This window comes from Mizuhopecten yessoensis, unplaced genomic scaffold (genome assembly GCF_002113885.1).
Source record: "Mizuhopecten yessoensis strain PY_sf001 unplaced genomic scaffold, ASM211388v2 scaffold716115, whole genome shotgun sequence".
Lineage (NCBI taxonomy): Eukaryota > Metazoa > Mollusca > Bivalvia > Pectinida > Pectinidae > Mizuhopecten > Mizuhopecten yessoensis.
The window spans coordinates 146,647-166,519 of NW_018479955.1; the positions used below are offsets into that span (position 1 = coordinate 146,647).

General features: G+C 35.6%; 1 protein-coding gene across 1 annotated transcript; it reads right to left on the bottom strand.

The window, feature by feature from the left end:
- Positions 1-3,510: 3,510 nt before the first annotated feature.
- LOC110441741 (ABC transporter G family member 14-like) lies at positions 3,511-14,477 on the bottom strand. The gene is made up of 9 exons (XM_021484977.1): positions 14,345-14,477; positions 12,219-12,388; positions 11,545-11,650; positions 11,182-11,282; positions 10,648-10,809; positions 10,444-10,537; positions 8,806-8,869; positions 8,290-8,408; positions 3,511-3,632 (listed from the first exon to the last, which is right to left on the bottom strand). The coding sequence occupies exons 1-9, from the start codon at positions 14,475-14,477 to the stop codon at positions 3,511-3,513; spliced, it is 1,071 nt and encodes a 356-aa protein (XP_021340652.1).
- Between the last annotated feature and the right edge of the window lie 5,396 nt (positions 14,478-19,873).

Sequence of the window (19,873 nt, forward strand, 5' to 3'; positions counted from 1 at the left end):
AGTCAGTGTGCTAAAATTTCTTCATTTTCCTTGTTAAGAATCAGAGGTGCTAGTTTCAAATCCTTTTTAGTCTGAAATCTGTATGCTAGATATTGAGTAAGGTGGTTTTATTGTTTTTTGTCACTTTGAATAATATTTCTGTTCATGTTAAAAATAAAATCAACTCTCTGTATAAATATATCAGGTGACCGTTAAGGCCCATGGGCCTCTTGTTATGTAATACAGTACGGTTGGTTATATTCATGGGGGATTTAACTTTGCTATATTTGCAATCACCAGGGAAGCGCAAAAAAGGTGCAGCAAATATTAATACAATGAATTACAAATGTATGGCACAAATGAAACAAAAATCACAAACTACTTTCACATCACCCAAATACACTACCCTCATGAGCAAGATCATTTTACCTCGCCATGTTGCTTGGCATTTAATAATTTTGTCTTAAGATCAGTTTTAATAATTAAACAGAATACAGTAAATTGCTTTTGTTGGAATCAAATGATGTTTGATGTTCATGTAAATATTGCTTACATGGATTTTTATCACGGTAACAATAATCTTATGTGTTGAAATACAGATGTACTTGCAAAAACATTTTGTGCCTTGCTGTGTATGAATAGGGAAAAGCTGTTTCATGCTGCTTGTGCTTTCAATGAAGGAAAATAGACAGATATAACAACCACATGTTATTAAATATATACTGAATATGTTTTTATTTGCATTTTTATATTGGTACAAAAGGCAGAATGTATTTCTTTCATCTGTAATTATTATATAATAAAAATTTAAACAGATTATACATCATAAACAATGATGTTGCGTACCTTCCGTCGGGATACCACCCGCACGTACCCAGCTTGTCGCTGGTAATTCAATCTGATTAAAATACAGCTCCTCTCTACTATTGTAGGCCTCACTTTCCCTCGCTGACCCCAGGAATATGTCATAGCAAAATTGAAGGCTCGGTGTGCTCCACCTTGTTGATGAGACAAGAAGACTAGTTCGATCCTTTGATCATAGGCACTTGACGCTTTGTTATGTCAGATTTTTTTTTTTTTTTATATAAGTATACATTTTTTTTTTCAATATTATTATCTGAGAATTATCTGAATAAAAAAAGAAATGACAAAAATATATAAATATTTTTTTAATGTACAGGCATTCGAACCAATAAAAAGTTCATTGGTTCGAATGCATGTACAAAAAAAAAAAATGTCATTTCTTTTTTTTATTCAGATAATTCTCGGATAATAATTTTGAAAATAAAAAATGAATACTTATATAAAAAAAAAAAATCTGACATAACAAAGCGTCAAGTGCCTATGCTTTGATGTACATCAAAAGAATCTCGCGGTCACGTTACGGTAAAAAAATGACAGGCTTTGAATTCGAGCGTCTCCTTTGTAATCTGCAAAGGACAGGTATCAGCCTAGCGATTGATCAGTGTTTTTATATTTTTCTATCGGTTAGACGATTTACAGGAACAGGCAGGAACGGGCAGAAACGGGCAGAAACGGACAGAAACGGGCAGGAACGGGGAGCAATCTATTTATTATTATATATACATTAATGAATATATATATTAGATACATTAAGTATCATTANACCCTTTTTCTATGACATATTCCAGGGGTTTAGAGAGCGAAAGTGAGCGTAACCCCTGGCTTTCGAGGATGATTCCATGGGTGTAGAGAGCGAAAGTGAGCGTAACCCCTGGATATCGCAGATGAGTCTCTTTATACTTTATTTACTAAGAACGACATCATCCAGTACATGTATACAAGTTGCAGAATAGTATCTCACCTGCTCCCTATATACTTAACGCTGTCACGCAAAACGGGCAAGCTGACCTTACGTGACCTATTGACACACAGGTACTAGCCTCGTCTGTCAATACACCTATACTATAATCAAGTGTGTTGACAGACGAGGCTAGTACCTGTGATTGACATTTGACCAGTCGTGCAACCGGCCAATACACGGTGCCACTTAAACATAAACACTTGTACTTCCAAGAATGTAAATTGTAGTAAGAATGTGTGTCCTTTCTTTTTAGGTTTCTTTTATCCTGATATTAGATATTCAAACACTTAACAAAACAACCTGACCACTGTTGTCATTGCGACCCGGTGACAATTATAATGTAGAACATAGGTCGAGCACTACAGAAAGAGGTGTAGAAATGGCCGATCACAGAGCTAGAGTGTCTTGTGGTTGTTACAGCCATTTAAGAATATATACTTCCTGGTATACTTGGTCAACAATACAAGGTTATATATGTTGTACAGCATGGAAAGGCATCCAACTCCAGCCGAGCCGAGTTTCCGGATAGCGTGATTCTTTATCATACTCGTTTCCATTTCAATGAATGGTAACCAAGAACGTAAAAAATCAAGACTGCGAACACGATTGTCATGATGTAACAATAGATAGGTAGATCCACACCGATTCCCAACAGTATGTCACGTGATGTCAGTACGCCTGTCGTGTTGCCTTGACACTTGGAGAAGATATCCATACTAGTTTGGTTACACCTGGAAATTTTAATATATACTGATTAGCAGAAGAAATGCAACCTCCAATTTTCGGTAGTATTTTATCACTTCATTGAAAGGTATCGGATACATTATCCAAAACTTTGAAGATGTTCATTTATTCTATTGGATTATCCCCGATAATCAAGTGAATATATCTCGAGCTTTCATCACTTTGGCTAAAAACATCAAGGATGAAGAGGTGACTAAAATCACGGACTTGGATAACAATAATCTAATAATCTAATCTAATCTAATTCCGTGCTTAAATATAGTCTAGAGAATTTGAAATATTTATGCCATTTTCCCCCTATTGGACCCTACCACATCAGGGGCGGGTCCAGGTGAGGGCGTAATGGGCGTTCGCCCCCCTCCCCCTTTTCAAAAAAAAAAGAAAAACCTATCGTAATCTGCTAATATTGTATTGAATATGGCAATTTATCATATTCATTAATTAAACACATACTCTGATTTCTTTTTATACTGATTCCCCTAGTATCCATTGTTGTTGACCACGTGATATAGTGAAATCGTCAAAGATGCCGACGCCAAAACAAAAGCGTCAAAAGACCTTAAAATTTCACAATTATGTTATGTTTTTTAGCAAAAAAAGGGTCCAAAAGATTTTTCGCCTCGCTTCGCTCGGCAAAAGATTTCATTCTACGCCCCCTCTTTCAAATATCCTAGAAACGCCCCTGCACATTGCCCCCAGGGACCCCATCTCTTCGTTTATACAAAGTGAGCCCCCTTTGCTCTATCCCCCGATCGTACAGAGGGAGAAGGATTTTAAAGATTAACCTCAATTTCCCCCTTAAGGGCCCTACCCCTCTGCCCCAAGGTTGGCCACAACCTCCATTTAAACATAATTGAATCACCTTTGCCCAAGAATGCTTTACACCAAATCTGGTTTAAACCCATCTATTCGTACTGATGTATACGGATTTAGGCAGGTGGACTCCATAAATATAATGTATCTCACCAAACGTCTGCCATATCCTTTACGATGTACGTCATAGTGGCGGCGTAGGGGTAGTGGACAAGTGTGACGTACTTCACCCACTGAAACCAGTCAGGAGGGTTGAGGTTGAGGAAACCTCCTTTAAACAGGAAACAACACATTATAACGAAGTATTTCATTGAGAGAACGATGTATTGTTATTGTTGTGTCAGTAAGATTAGTTGAAGTGTAAATATCATACTATTGAAATGATTAATAATCCGTCAAGTTAATACTTTGTGTGATTATGCATAAACTTACTAATTCTTATTCTTAATTAATAACACTAAAGTATGCATGCTAATTTACAATAAAAAGCATCGCCATTCTCCCTCAAGCGTTAACGTTTCACATTATAAATGGTAATTTTTAGACTAGATCAGTAGGTTACCTACCCTGTATTTGATAATTAAGCTCTTTTTCTGTGATGACGTATAAAACTGCAGATACATGCAAGGTAACATATTTTTATAAAAATATACTGAGCGGAGCACGAGAATATCCCTGTTAGAGCAGACCTCTATTACAATATTGATGATTTACAAAGCATTTAGACGGGTAAATATAAATACTCTGTACTTGTTATCAAATCCTTATACCATGTGTATCATTTAGATATTATTATCTACCTAACATGACTCCACCTAATGAGATGACGTTGCAAGTCAGCAGGCTTAGTCGGACGTCCGTTATCACGGCCAAGCTATACGCCAAACTCTGAATCAGAAATATTAATAAAATACCATCACTATTTTGTTATCAATGTATGCATGGAATCTATTAACAGTTGGAAGCATGACACGAGCACGGTAATTAAACCATTTCGGCTTAGAAGACCATCTTGCCATTTAATTGAGCTTGAAACGACGCATGCAAAGCAAGCCGTGAAGGATATCAAACTCAGCGAGAAATGATTTTCTTATGCTTCATGTAATTGTAATCATCTCCTGACGATGAAAAAAAGCCATATAGCTGTAAATGTATAAAGAAAGGGTATTACAAAAGTGTAGAAAAAACGTCATTCATATTCATAACCGAAGAAGCAAACGCTATATAGGAATAAAGGATAAATTACTCGGAGACTTTAATACAAAAGCAGAGGGATAATTAGATCAGAATAGACAAAGTGATCCCCCCAAAGTAAGAACGAAATAATTACATTATCAAAAATATATACATTGTATATCACAAGGAGACATAAAATATTAGTCGATGTGACCATGACAGCAACCACACAACTTGCCCCAGCTCTGTGTTGTAAATCCGTCAGTAGTCGACATCTATTATGGAAATCATGATACAAATACTTTTGATTACCGATTATACTGCAACATGTAAACGCCGTAGAATGGGGGTTTCTATCAATAAAGGGAAAGTACATGACCCGGAAATACAAATCGCCACGCTTTTCACACGGCTTAAAACAATGTTTATGCTGAATGAAAAATATTGTAGAGCCAAATGTGTGTTTACTGAGAGCTAAATTGAAACACAACTGATTTAAATAAATATGAATATTTACATCTCAATAATTCGATTCTAGATCAATCACTAAGCACCTGTGTCAATAAGCAGTTCAAGATACCAATGCAAATGTATACAACGTAGACATCCACTCCTCCGAGCCCAGTCAACCAGTAAACTGCAGTGTTAAACAGGAAGGGGATTACCAAAAGGAGGGGCATCTCGCTGGTAAGTTTTGCAAGGTAATAGGCCGATACTCGGTAGGCTCCGGCAGCTCGGTCTTTCCTTACAACAGCCCGCTCACCAGTAACTGATAAAAAATAGAGTATCAGTAATAACGAATATGTTTCACGTATGTGGGTTATACCTTTATATCTTTTACAAGTAATACATATCAAAGTATGACCATACAAATGAAAAATATATATCATTTCCACTGAAGACATTGTATATTACATTGTTTCATTAAGAGACAACTACGAAGCAAAGCGCTGGCTGTGAAGACTTGAACTTGGGTTTACCATTAGCATGTCTAGACACTAATGCCCATTAAATACAGTGCCATGTGAAAACATTTATAAATAAAAATAGTAATATAAACATGTTTAAATATAACCTACATCTTATTTTCTGAAACGATTGCTTCTATTTGCTTTTGAAACTGGGTCCCGTCAGATAACTACGAGTGCAGCTTTTTGACAAAGTTTAAACCGACGAAAGTAGTGAAAGAGAAATCAAGGTGTGTCAAAAATCTATCATCCCAGGGTAATACGAAAGGGAAACACCAAATTTACAAAATGTTATTCCCAAGATCAAATGATCAAGTTTGTATTTAATCTCTTTCAGTATCAGACATTACTGCAGTTATTTTTAATGTACTCGCTGCCATGGGATAATTAAATTGTGTTTAGCCCCAGAAACCAGCAAAGGCTGATGCTGTCCAAGCTTGGTGTGCTGTAGACAGAGATGCTGACATCCTAGGATGGCTTTCTCTGGCTTTGTGCATAGATTGTTTTGAATGGTTTTAATCAGTACAGTTCTCAATTAAATAATTCAAATGTAAATCACTCAATTACTCGCGAGAGATATCAACTTACCAGTCACTGAGCCATAGAAAAAACATAAGTGAAGAGTTTAACTAGATGCACAAGAATCTTACTTACATCCTACAACAGTGATGACAAACATTCTAAAGGACCAGAACGACAAGGACATCATCACCTTCAAGCCAGAAAAGGTTCAATTTGGATTATTTTGATCATCATATGCAAAATTTCAAACTTTATCATATTGATGCATTGGACTGCCTTTAGTTTGCATCTTTTTGTGAATGCAAATTTGCTTTGAATATTCTTGAACATCTTTAGCATTTGTCACTTAATATAATTATTTTTGCGGACTCAAATCTTAGCGCAAAATAGAACTTTAAAAGATTGCATATATGAATTGGCGCACCTACAGTGTATGCAGCATAAAACAATATACAGAAACAAAACTTCAATGAGCGTAATTATAACTCAGTTCGCAATCTAAAGCACGAACAGTCCTTCACTTGTATTACTGCTAAAATGTACGTTTACAGCGTATGTGATACTTTTATTACTATCATGCAATTGCTCTTATGAGGAAAAAAATGACGATACGTTATTAATTTATTACCAAGCCCATTTTATCACGGATGGTGTTAATCGAATTTTCTATCTGGAAGAACAAGAGGCTAGCACAAGCAGCTATGAAACCAGCTAACACCAGCTCAAACTTGTGGAGTATCCTTCCTTTAGATTGCTTGTATGATCTCCAGCTGAGCATTTTAAATTGGGTCCAGAGTGATGTGGGCCATCGTCGACTTGCCTCTTCTTCAACAATATAGGTCTGATCTGCCATATTGCAATCGGAGGATGACGTCATCGAGGCTGAAATTCCTAAAAAGTAAGTCAGGTATAAACTCTACGATAAACTACATTTTGCAATATTTCAATTTCTATTCAAGTTGGACTCAGTGCAACTACCAAATGTTGCCTGTTTCATTTGCCGATGAACGTATGAATACATATTTTCAGATTTTGCGAAGGGAGATAACCATTGACATATTTAAATAAAGAGCATACCATTTGTATAAGATTTTACATTTTTATTAAAGCTACACAATAAATTGTTCGAGCAACCAAAAGAACGATCAATCAGCAAAATATTATCAACGGTTGCCTAGTGGTAGTGACAATTCATCTACTGCCCTAGAAATTCTCCCTCAAGCTACCCATTCTGCCTCTCGTGTCAGTGTCAGCCCCCGGTACAAATCAAAAACAACGTGGATCACGCATCTATGTGGTCACGTCATATACATATATGAAATGCCATATCAAATTGTTTCGTCCTTTCAAGCCACGTCTGGTTTCCGGTCTAATTCGACACTCAATAACTGCAGCTTCACATTCAAGAAGATGTAGAACCTCGAAATTTAGCTGTTCTCCACTTCTAGCTAGTACGAAGATGCCGGGCTGCCGTAGACTCGCAGATAAGCCTGCGCTGTATTGAACTATCAACATACATCATTTTGTTAGTGGTCCTTCAATGACGAACCACATTTTGTTTTGCATTACGTAAATACGTAGACTTGCACAAGCTCCAAAATATGGGACAAACTATCAAATGGTCTTTCACAAGTTCGAAGTATTGAAAAAACGCATGTTGGTTGAAAATTAAGGATTGGATCTTGCTATGGTCGATTTTATGGGGTGCTGTATTGAGTTTGTCTTGAAACAAATTCAACGTGAAACTGCTTGCTTCGCAGTTCATTAAATTTCTTTCAAGACCAAGTCAATTCAGCACCCCATGAAATCGACCAAAGTAAGATTCAATCCTTAAATAAAACAGTGCCAAAGATTTGACGCGTACTATTCAATTTAAGAAAGCCTTCAACATAGTTGAATTATGTCCAAAGTAACTGTAATTAATTATGCATAACTAAACAATTTTGTAATCCATGTGTTGTTAATGTTATGCTTGATTATAACGTCTGTATGATAATGAACAATTCATAAAAAACAGGCATTTATATCCGATTTTAATTTTTGCGGTTTCGTTTATTGCAAGCTAAAATATAATATTAAATATTGATGCAGTTGACACTCATATTGCCTACGTATTTGAAATCCATTGTAGATCAGTTTAAATAAAAGAATTGGCAGGTACTCTGTATATCATTGATCTTGTTGGCCTCTTTCTAGATCATGATCTTTTTTAAATACATACATATTCGTTACGTGTTACAGACACCCCGATATGATCCTCACCTAGCACGGCTGCTACTGCTGTTCCTTCTTTCCTTCCTTCACTTCCAGTGCCAGTAACAGTATATTTGTTGCTATGATCTTTGCCAGGCGACAAAGCATCTTCCGCATGCAATTGTAAACTGGAAAATATGAATGATTCATGACAAAGATGCATCGCAGTACAATTGGTGTTTTGCTTCACTTTTGACAACTGTGAACGTACATATTCAAGCGGTTAACACACTTCAGACCTTTTTTCGCTGTAATTGCATAGCACGAATAACTGTAACCATTGAATATATTCTTCACTGTAATCCCGAATGTAATAGAAGTGCATCGCTGAATCCTGATTGGGGTCATTTGAAAAGTGTTGTCTATGTGCAAAAATATGTATTTTTTTCTGGTATAATGGCGTTTACAGAAGCTATGCATATCTCATATTAATTATATTATAATTACCAATGTTACATCAACAGACTTACAATTCGAAGCAATTGTTCGATTGTAAAATCTAAATGGTACATAATAACGTTTTACCTTTGGACCCTCCTATTGTGTCGTTCATTCCTGTTTGCGATCATATCGGGCGTCAACATCTCCACTATAAGGATATGGGTAAGTATATTTGTATACATGTATAAAACAGAAAAAAGAAAAACGAAGTTGTTGGTATGCCTGAACGCTCACATGTTCACTCTTCATACACTTAGCAAACATCATAACTATAAAAATACAAAATGATAATACGATACAAAGGGAGGTAACTGTTATACTAGTGTAACTATGGTCTTAAGCATACCGAAATCTTCGTTGTCTGTTTATCTATTTTTTAATTTTTGACGGACACTGAGGGGAAAATATATATATATAGGAATATTTAACGTCGTGAAATCTTCAACAGACATCCGTCTGTTATCACATGTATAAGCTGTTATGCATTGGTTTTTTTTTATGTATAATTTAACAGACTAATGTTTTAGGTACTTTAAAATTGTAAAAGGTTTGAAAATTTAAAAAAAAATAAAAAAAAAATGGGTTAGATAGATATTATAATTAGTCATCATATTAATCGTGTATGACTTATCATCATGCTTTTTTCACTCTACGTCCCGTATTTCTATTTTTACTTCAGAAATGTATTAATTCCTAATGTTCATACAATAAACCGTTGGTACCCAAATGTATTGCAAGTAGGATTCCATTTTTTTTGCAGATTTATTTCATAAAGTATATTATATATACTCTTTATTTATTTTACAACAGTTATGAAACAAGTTATTTGAACTTATATTAATCACTATTGTTGGCCCGGATGTTAGCGCGTGGGGGGTCTCATTGGTGCCTTGGTGAAAGGCAAGTGCGCTTTCCACTGCACCATCCGACCACCCTTATTTCACTGTGATTCTCAGTATATATCATCATTGTCTTTGGCATGGTTGTCACAAATGTGCTCAAATATTGTTTACAGTAATTACTTATATATTTCTATGGCCGTCCATATTTTTGTTGAAAAGAAAGCTCTCATAGTAAGAGGACGTTCCTTCAGTTTGTTATAAGGTATGAAAAGTCAATTGTTGTTCAGATGGAAGAAACATTGAGGATATAATGCTCAAGATTGATCAAAAGACCTTTTGAAGTCTTCAAAATCGTCATCCACTGATCCGGTTTCCAAAGTATAACATGTCACGATACAGCTGTAACTCTTGTTTCATGGAGGCAAAATGAAAGTTAGAAAGTTTGGTGAAACAACTAGCAGAGCAAGTGATTAAACGTTGATTAAAGCGACTTTTGTGAAGTTTGGGACCCAGGAAAATCGAAGCAGGTTTCCGTATCATTAATCTGTGGTTAGAACAATCGTAATAAAGAAGCAGGATTGTATTCGCTGTTATGATTAATTCGTCCTCATTGCGAAACAGTTAAACTTCGGCGAAAAGTTCCCAGTATACAGTATTTAATCTTTCGAAAAACAAGAAAAAAAGATAGAACTACACATGTAATGTTTCCTTTGTAATCAAGCAAGCTGGGGTCGTCTACTTGCTGTATGATTTTATTCATTACTATTTTTAACAGTGGCTGATTGTAGTGATTCACTTTTCACAAAGATGTTGTTCACATTATTAATGCTTATTCTATCGATGCAAAAACTGTCTGAATTCACCAATTATGTGCACTTACATAGGAAGTCGGCAGGGTTATGATGTTGACCACATGCCATTCCAAGGCTAGCAAAATGATCTATGGCCATGTTTGCTGAACCAAAGTATGCCATCTATAAAAAAGAAAAGAAAACCTATGATTCATCTTAAAGTTATATTTTTCTTTGTCATAATTCAACAATTTCATACTTACTTTGTTGACAGAAAAGAATTAAAATATTACCTCCCCTTCCACGAGTAACAATAAGGTGCAGAACATATGGTAGATTTGACTGGAAGGCTGGTGAATTGAGACCACTAATGTCTTGTTGTGTTCTGTGGTGTACTTCTTCAGCTGAACCATCAAAGTATGCGCAGTACTAGAGTCTAGTCCGGATGTGGGCTCCTTTATATACAAATTAATATGAGGTTTGTCGTTCAATTACGATAGGTTGATAATCAAACAAATTAATTAAATATTAGAATTAGTCGATTTCTTTTAATATTCGAAGCAATGACATTGGATACTTGTACACCCACGTGTTCAATTACCAAAACGTCCGCAACAAACGTGTTCTCCGGTATATTGTGAGGTTTAGAGCATTTGTACATGGCTAGAATTATCAGCAGGTTGTCGTCTTTCGAATACAGTTTGTTGTCTCATCAATTAATCAGTTCCCAAAATTATTTTTAACAACAATCTTTTAAACAAACCATTTTCATCAACATATATAATTTGTACGAAAACGCATCAATGTATTTAAAAGTAGCCACTCACGTCTATGAGGAGTATGTCCGGGTCTGTCAGTAGCTCACAGGCAATGTTCGCTCTCTTCTTCTCTCCTCCAGATAAACCTCGATGGTAAATGTCACCAATAGCTAGAAAAGATTTTTTTAAATGTGTTTTAATTTACAGACAAAACACAGCAAGATATTTGATATTGCTGTATTACAACTCGAACTACTTTTTGTGGACACTTAACTTAAAAAGCTAAACTTTTCTGTCTGTGCTTATTTGAGATGATATCGATTTGCATATAACTCCACGTCAATATCTTTTAGTATCAGTAATATATAGATTTAGATGTGTCCGTTACGTACGGTATTAATAACGTCTTCTTTATACGGCAATAGTGCTTACCTGTATGTAGGCATTTCTGCAGCCCCAACGATTCGACAATTTTGTGTATTGTTTTGGTCTTTTCCTGTTCAGGTACGTCGTCTGGTATTCGTATCATAGCTGTAAACTAAGGATGACATCTAGTCTCAATATTTGAAAACAAATACTGTAACTATGATTATATGCAGAATATATTCCTGCTTTGATAAACAATCTCCTTCTATGACAGGGACAACAATGAAAATCGGCTTTGATAGGAGATGATTACAATACATTACAATTTAGAACGTCGTTTTACATGTTAATTTATTGTGTGCGTTATTTCGCTAGTGTAGATATTAACTATCTAAGCCGTAAGAAAGTTCACAAACATGGCATTATCTACTTTCTCCTAATGACATATTTATGTGACACTCCTTAGCAATAATTGATTTTATAATTCTGTCATAATTTAGTTCACATCGACAATGCTTCATTTGTGAAAATGAATGAAATGGCCTAGTCATGTAATCAATTTCATGAAGGCAATAATGTAAAACAAAAATGTAAGAGTCATAGCGAAAGATAAGCAAAAACATCGAACGCGCCTTTTTAAATTATCACTGTCCTTATTTTATTTTTTCAAATCAGAATTCAAATTAATATCTATGAATACATTAAGTACTCCAGTTGGTTTTTACGTATGAAACTCTCACGTAAAGTGTCTCCCACAATGTGAGATTAGACAGGAATATGTCATCCTGCAACACGTAACTAAGGCGACGCCGCTGTGTTTTGTTTAAAGGTGACCCGTTCAGAGTGATTGTCCCAGAGTCAGGTGGTATTCTTCCAGCCAGTACATTGAGAAGAGTTGTTTTTCCAGCGCCTACAAAACAATACCCACAATGTACATCTATGTGTAATAGATTGTATTCAGCAAATTGAATTTAATAATAAAAACATTGACGTACATACTGATTTTGCTTAACCATAATGTTGATTCATTCTTGTACGTATTCCGTGAAAATCACATACATCTTTTATAACTTTTAATCAAACTGTTATATCACATTACTTGTATCATCACGATATTTTACCTTAGATACATCACATGACGCTACTTTTAAAAACAAAACGTACAGGCACAAATGCTGGTCTGCAGTTTAATAATGTAAACATAACGCTGGCCTACACTAGAGAGATAACTGTGCACAATTCTGGTCTGCATGTTTTAACTGTACACATGGCTGATCTGCATGGTGTAACTGTATACTTATAAGGGAACAGAGCAACTATGGCCTTTAAGATTCACGTATCAGTGTTTGTGTAATTCCCTATGTCTGCCGATGCTAAAACAATGAAGGGCTCCAGTTTTGACAAATGAACATTAACACCACCTTCATAAATTGCCCAAGAGCAACCCTTTATCCAAAATCATCATGTATAAAACAGATATGAATGTTACCGTAATGAAGTAGGGCTAATGAACTATAGGTGGACATTCTTTCAAGAATTATTCAAACTACAAAAATGAAATATAACGCCGAGAAAAATCGCCATACTGCAGGGGCATTACTGCCACACTTTGCGCCGAATACCAGCTCTTTATAATGTAGAGGAATATAATTATACAGCGATCGGCACTTGTGAAGTAAAATGCATGATAAGGATAAATTATGAAAATAGATATTTACAATGTTAATCGAATATATGATTTTGGTGTATTGCAATGGTTAAAAGCAACATAAACACGATTGGGAAATAAAGACGAGGTTGATTGCAGTGCAAATAGAATAAAAAAAGTACATTTTGCTATCGAATTGTAATAATAACTATGACCTGCAGGTTATAACTATATGCATAATGATGGTCTACGGGGTGTGTCTGTATGCATATTTCTGGCTACTGTGGTTGACACCGATCAGTAGTTATTTAGATAGAGCCGGATTACGTGAAGATAATTACACTTGCTGTTTATGATTTGAAGGTACCATTATCACAACAAAACTGAGACTGCAAATATACCTTAAAAGATGCATTTCTGTTGCAACCAAACATTGTTACATCATTATTCAAATAATACCTGATCAGCATTTTAATCGTTTACAAGCAACTTACAGGAACCTGAAAACTATGTTTTGTAGTATTATTAGATGTATTACTACTTTCAAAAATATATTTTTCCTAAACAATTGCAACACATTTTATCAGATATTTTTAATGTGAAATATTTCTAAATGTATGATGTAGACTTTTCATTCACTTGAGGAACATTTTTTTTCATTCATGAAGTTACTTGCACAGCATTCATACTCTTGAAATGATCTATTCGTATTCTTTTTTTTAAAATTGCAATGCATTTTTGAAAAATCATAGACAGCAGCAAACACAGAGACAATGCCTCTATCCACATCAATAGATATTTTATGGTTTTATGATGTTTCACTGCAAATGTTATTATACATATGATTTGACAGAACAATTAGCACGCATTATGAATATGCTTCGTTTCGTTCAGCAATATGTTGAGAACAGAATATGATTTATATACATCTTATATCTCTAGTCCACCATTAAGATATTCATTGAAAATGACAGTGGATTATTGATAGCAATCAAATCGTCGATGTGCCAAACAAGTTAAAAAGATCACAAACTTGCTTAAGCCAACTACTTATATCAACAGGAATACACAAAAGATTGATACAGCTGTAAACAAAACATGACTTGGCACGAGATATTGGTAAGTGGTATGGTACGATACATAATTTTGATCTAACTGTTTTCTTCTCTGTAAGCAAACATCAAACTATGTGTATCAATCGCATTGTTTGGATGTTACCTGTTGGTCCCATAACGGCTAACAGGTCACTGTTGGATGCTACTCCAGACACGTCCTTCAACAACACCTTTGATTTATTTGACACCACTAAATCCTTAAAGTCAAGTCTGGAAGCTTTCGAAATTCTCTCCATGTTGCCGCTTTATATTTAATCTAAATATTCGTCGCCTTATTCTGAATTAAATACATGTATGTTATAAAATATTCAAGATTTAAAACTAAAACAATTCAACCAAGGAACAATTGAAATCTCGCGAGAAATGCTCACGAATGTCTCCATTCGTCATTTTAGGACATATCCATTCGCTATTACGTGATATTCAGTACCAATTACTACAATATGCGACATAGAAATACAATAATTATTCAGGAGTCGAAACACGAAGAAAATAAATTAAATCCGTAATGAACCTTAACTTGACACCACTTACTTTTGATGTTCATAGATACCCAGAAGGTCACCATTCAGTAATGTCGACGCGATGGTGTACCTAGAACACACAAAATGATATGGGTAAACGATATACCTTTTAACATTAGAAGAGGTATCATGACAAAATGTTTTATTTCAAATGAGAAATGAATAAAACATGATATCTTTGATAGCCATCTAGCGTTGTTATTTGATTCAAAGTCATAGTGGTGTGATAATACATATTGTTACAATTATGGACCCTGTGGAATCTGATAACTCTGATGACAATTCAACCCTGTGCTAGTAACAGTGATATCATGAGTTGACACTTATTTACGACAGCTGGTTGACTTACAAACTTTACACAAATTAGTGTCCCGATGTAATTTGTCAACATGTCCTAACCCTTTGAGGTCATCACTTGAAACTTGAGCATTGTATATATATATATATGTAAGGCCTGCATGAAAGCTGGGTCAACGTCTCGAGGCTGGGTACTTTTTGGTCTGAAAATAAACGTTATAGTCAAATGTCTCGTCCAGTGAACAGAAGGTTCGTTATTCGTGGATGACTTTCTGATCTGTCATAGATCAAAGAATATGTACACAATAGAACGGTAACACCACAAAATGATTAAACACATTACAAATGTGGACAAATGAAAACGGTTTCAAATTGTCCAAGTCTAAAACTGTTTGCATGCACTTTTGTCAGAAAGGAAAACCCCAAAGTGACCCAAATCTTGCAATTAATGGCATTAAAATCCCAGTTGTTTAGCAAACCAAATTTCTTGGAATTATATTCGATTCGAAACTCTCCTTTTCCACATATAAAGCATCTGAAAGATAAGTGATCAAAGGCGCTTAACATACTACGAGTTCTCTCGCATACTGATTGCGATGCAGACCGTGAAACGCTTTTACGACTTTACAGATCACTTATCAGATCAAACCTCGATTATGGTTCAATGGTCTATGTGTCAGCACGCTGTTCCTTTCTGCAGATACTGGATTCATATACAACCATGGGCTGCGTCTATCACTTGATGTTTTGTGACACCAGTGAAAAGCCTTTACGTGGAGGCGAATGCACCATATCGTTATCGCCAAAGGGAAACACTTGGGGTACAGTATGATTTCAAACCAAATTTTCAAAATCCTGTCTTTGCTCAAGTTTTCAACCCAAAATGCCTAAATGTATTCGCGAAAAATCAAACGTTCATATCAACATTTGGTATCCAAATTTCCAGTTTTCTGCAGGAACTCAACATAAATGTGAATATCATAGCTAAATACAACATATCGGATGTTTCACTATGGACTATGCAAACACATAACGTTAATTTTGCATTGCTTGATTTGCAAAGTCCGGTGCATTGCCCGAGGAACACGAATCCTCCTTTCGGGAGTGCAGCTTGAGGTTCCCTCATCATACACAGCTTTATACTGATGGTTCCAAAGATGGCAAAAGGGTAGCAGCAACCTGCTGCTTTGCTCACCATTCCCGCCATGATTACCTGACAGTGCCTCTTTTTTCTCCACGGAAATAAGCGCCATTGGTTTGGTCCTTGACTATATCGATGAACAACGCGTAGAAAAAGGCAATGGTTTGTTCAGACACTCTATCGGTCCTCAAATTCTGAAGTTATGAGATCCCAAAATAACACTCTTATACAAAACCTCTCTATCCGTATATCTTGTATCTCAAAGAAATGAAAAAAAACATTCCTTTATGGAATCCAAGCCACGACGGGATACAAGTTATGAAAATGCTGACAGAGCAGCCAAAGGTGTATTCACAGCAAACCAATACCAAACTGCCATATACATTTTTTAAACCCACTATACGATTGGCCAAAAAATATGTGTAATCCAAGGCGAGGTGTCTGGGGGCTACCTAGGTCCAGCGGGTCTAGAGCGGCAATTTCATACACTTTACCGAATTTTCAAGATACCTAGCTGGTGGACGGTCATACTAACACTTTACGAAATTAGGTTACCTCTGCAAGTGTGCGTGATAGAATGTATATTCGTTGCTTTGATATCGGTTATGCAAACGTAAATATCCTGATTTCAACAACATCTTATAATGTAGTTTATCACGAAAATGCATCTCTATGTTGTATTTCTAATTCAGTTTTCTAAACGCACGTAACCGGACCTTATTTCTACGGACGCTACGCCCTTAATGCCAAGCATGTGACTCTTCATTTACAGTGGAGCACTTTTTGATATAATGTTCAGGCTTTAAATACATCCGTGATAAATAATTGGCTGTCACGGTCATGAAAACACATTTCACTTCTGTAGACTTGGAAGACATTGGTCTGATTTACAAACTTTGATTCCATAACCTACATGACACCTTTTACGGCATTTGTACATATTTCTTTCCATTGCAATCGTTACATGGCTCATGAATTTGAAGTTTTGATATTTTACTTCCGTGCACTATCTAAACATTCTAAGCCTATCTTGATGCCGATTTTATAAGATATAACATATATGATTTTAATTTTGATTATGCAAATGTTTGCCCCATATTAAAAGATTTTTCTTTTCATATTTCATAGACATATCTGTTCATCACGTTTTGTGAAGGAGTGACGACAAGAGTTTATGGCAAGCCAACATAACAAGGAGCGAAGTCTCATGACATTAGATGATATATCTTATAAAACATCTTATAAAGTATATAAGATATCATATCTTACATAAGATATCACATATAATAGAGACATTGTATAGATAAATATAAGATATCTTAGAAATTATTTCGTTCCTTACACTTTAAAGTAATTGTAATTGACGACACCTGTGTGTAGATTGCTCTGCCCAATGCAGTACTTTCCTTGGTACACTTTTTATGAGTTGTTGTTGTAAGATAACTACATCATTATTAAGCATTTATTCTAACAATTAAAAACTTTATGTTTTTGGTGAGTATGAGATTTTATGGACATGAGAAAGTGATATTGTCAATTGACAATTGAGAACATTATATTAACCCCGCCTTCGCTTCGGTCAGTATCACTTTTTCAGGTTCATATACCTATATATTCACTTCAACAAATGTCTCCAAGTGTGTAAGATAGACTGACCACCACAAGAAACGTTACATTATTTCATTCTCTAAGGAATATCGGCTGTATGCGGCAGGCAAGATTTTGGTGCATTCACTTGGTACCTCTCGGTCGGATTATGGTAACGTCCTGTTTTATGGTATATATCTGACAAACTAACTAGTCGTCTGTACAAGGTCCAGAACCCTGCAACATGACTGGTTACTCGTACTTCAAAGAGAGAGCACATCACACCTGTGCTATATTTCCTGTTCGATACAGGTCGCAGTACAAAATGTTGGTATAAACATACAAGGCACTGAATGGAACAGCTTCCCAGTACCTACAGGAGCTTGTTTCCCTGTATCAGCCGTCAAGATCACTGCGGTCGGAGTCAGAATCATTGTTGGTTGTTCCAAAATCTCGTACTGTGATCTATGGAAACTGGTGCTTTGGGAGAGTTTCGGCCACGTTGTGGAATAGCTTACAATCTGCTATTAGAAAGTCAAATAACCTGGCCAAATTCAAGAAGAACATCAAAACGCACCTCTTCACGTCTGCATTTTAGACTATTTGCACAGACATCGTTATTCATTTTTTTGTACATTGTGATAATTTTCTTCTTGCTTCATGTATAATGGTGATTGTAAGCCTTATCATGTTTCAAAATTATTACTAATACTAATATCCATAAATTATAAAGAACTTTAGATAAATCCTTACAAATTATATACATATAAATGTTGACCCCAGCCTGACAACGACGGTGCATGGAAGTGATGAATTGGTTTATAGACCCCCTCACACGGATCCTTCGCCACTTTTCGTGTAAGGCTGTCTTCAAATGGTCCAACACTTGAGGCTGCTGTCTTCGATTTTTCGCCCTTCTGTCCAACTGATCACAGAAGTGCTCAATGGGATTGAGATCTAGGGAAAGCGATAGCCAATCAAGCATATTATTGCTTTGTTGACAAAGAAAACCGATGTTGACGCGTGCGACTTGAGCACGTGCATCATCTTGCTAAGAGTGCTGTCATGAATGGAACAACAGGTGGTATCAAGATCTGCTCTCTGTAACGATGAGCGTTCAGGCTACCGTCGACGTACGTATCAAGTAAGGCATACCTGCTTCGGGACATCACGTTTGATTCAACTATAACTAAGGTGACTTTTTTATCTTCCTATGCTCCAAATAAGAATATTGTCTCGCCTACAATAAGTTAAGTTATTATTATGTTTATTTACACCGAATGCAACACGTACAAGTACCAAGTAAGGCATACCTGCTTCGGGACATTACGTTTGTTTCAACTATAAGGTGACCATTTTCTATGGTTATTGCTTATCTTCCTATGCTCCAAACAAGTTATTTTAGGTCAGCTCAAATTTATGCAGCTTGACTACAGTCAAAACTACATGTATATATTGTAATGTCTTAGATTCGAATTTATCAAAAATTATCTTCTTCATAGCAAACCGAAGTCTCAATAAACTGTAATTCGAATTTGAAATTGATAAAACTTAAATATGATCAAAGAAAATATGTACAAGATAAAAACACACGAAAACACTAAATGATATTGTGTACCTAGCAATGATGAAGTAAAACCCTGATAAAAATTACCACATTGTTTTGGGAAATTGGTTTACAATAATATTCAGATCAAGTTTATAAGAAGTTGGTACAATTTTAATAGTAAATTATCTAAAAATGATTAGAATGCAGGCGCTTTATCACATGTCATTGTTAAGCAACGCCCACACCTAACTCCTATCAAAAATGAAGGCTAACCGTAACGCTAGTATTTCTTTAAACGACGCATATTTCTGAACCAATCGAAACTCTTGTTGTAGATTGTAACAAAGAGTAACACAAGTCAACAATCTGAGTTGTGTTTGTTTTTCTGAAAACTGACCCATTGGAGTAGACGCAGTATTTGTTTAACATTCACGATGTTCGCCACGAGTTCAGCGTTAGGAGAGTGTTTACGACGTGCAGGACTTCACTCGCATGTAGGCTATTAAGGTTTGAGTATGTGTGTTAGATGTGATT

Excerpts from the sequence above, each read along its gene's own strand:
- LOC110441741 (XM_021484977.1), bottom strand. The coding sequence starts at position 14,477 with ATGGAGAGAATTTCGAAAGCTTCCAGACTTGACTTTAAGGATTTAGTG. Across the intron at positions 12,389-14,344 it reads AGCCGTTATGGGACCAACAG|GCGCTGGAAAAACAACTCTT; the intron begins GTAACATCCAAA and ends ATTGTTTTGTAG. Across the intron at positions 8,870-10,443 it reads TAACCCTGCCGACTTCCTAT|TGGAGATGTTGACGCCCGAT; the intron begins GTAAGTGCACAT and ends ATATCCTTATAG.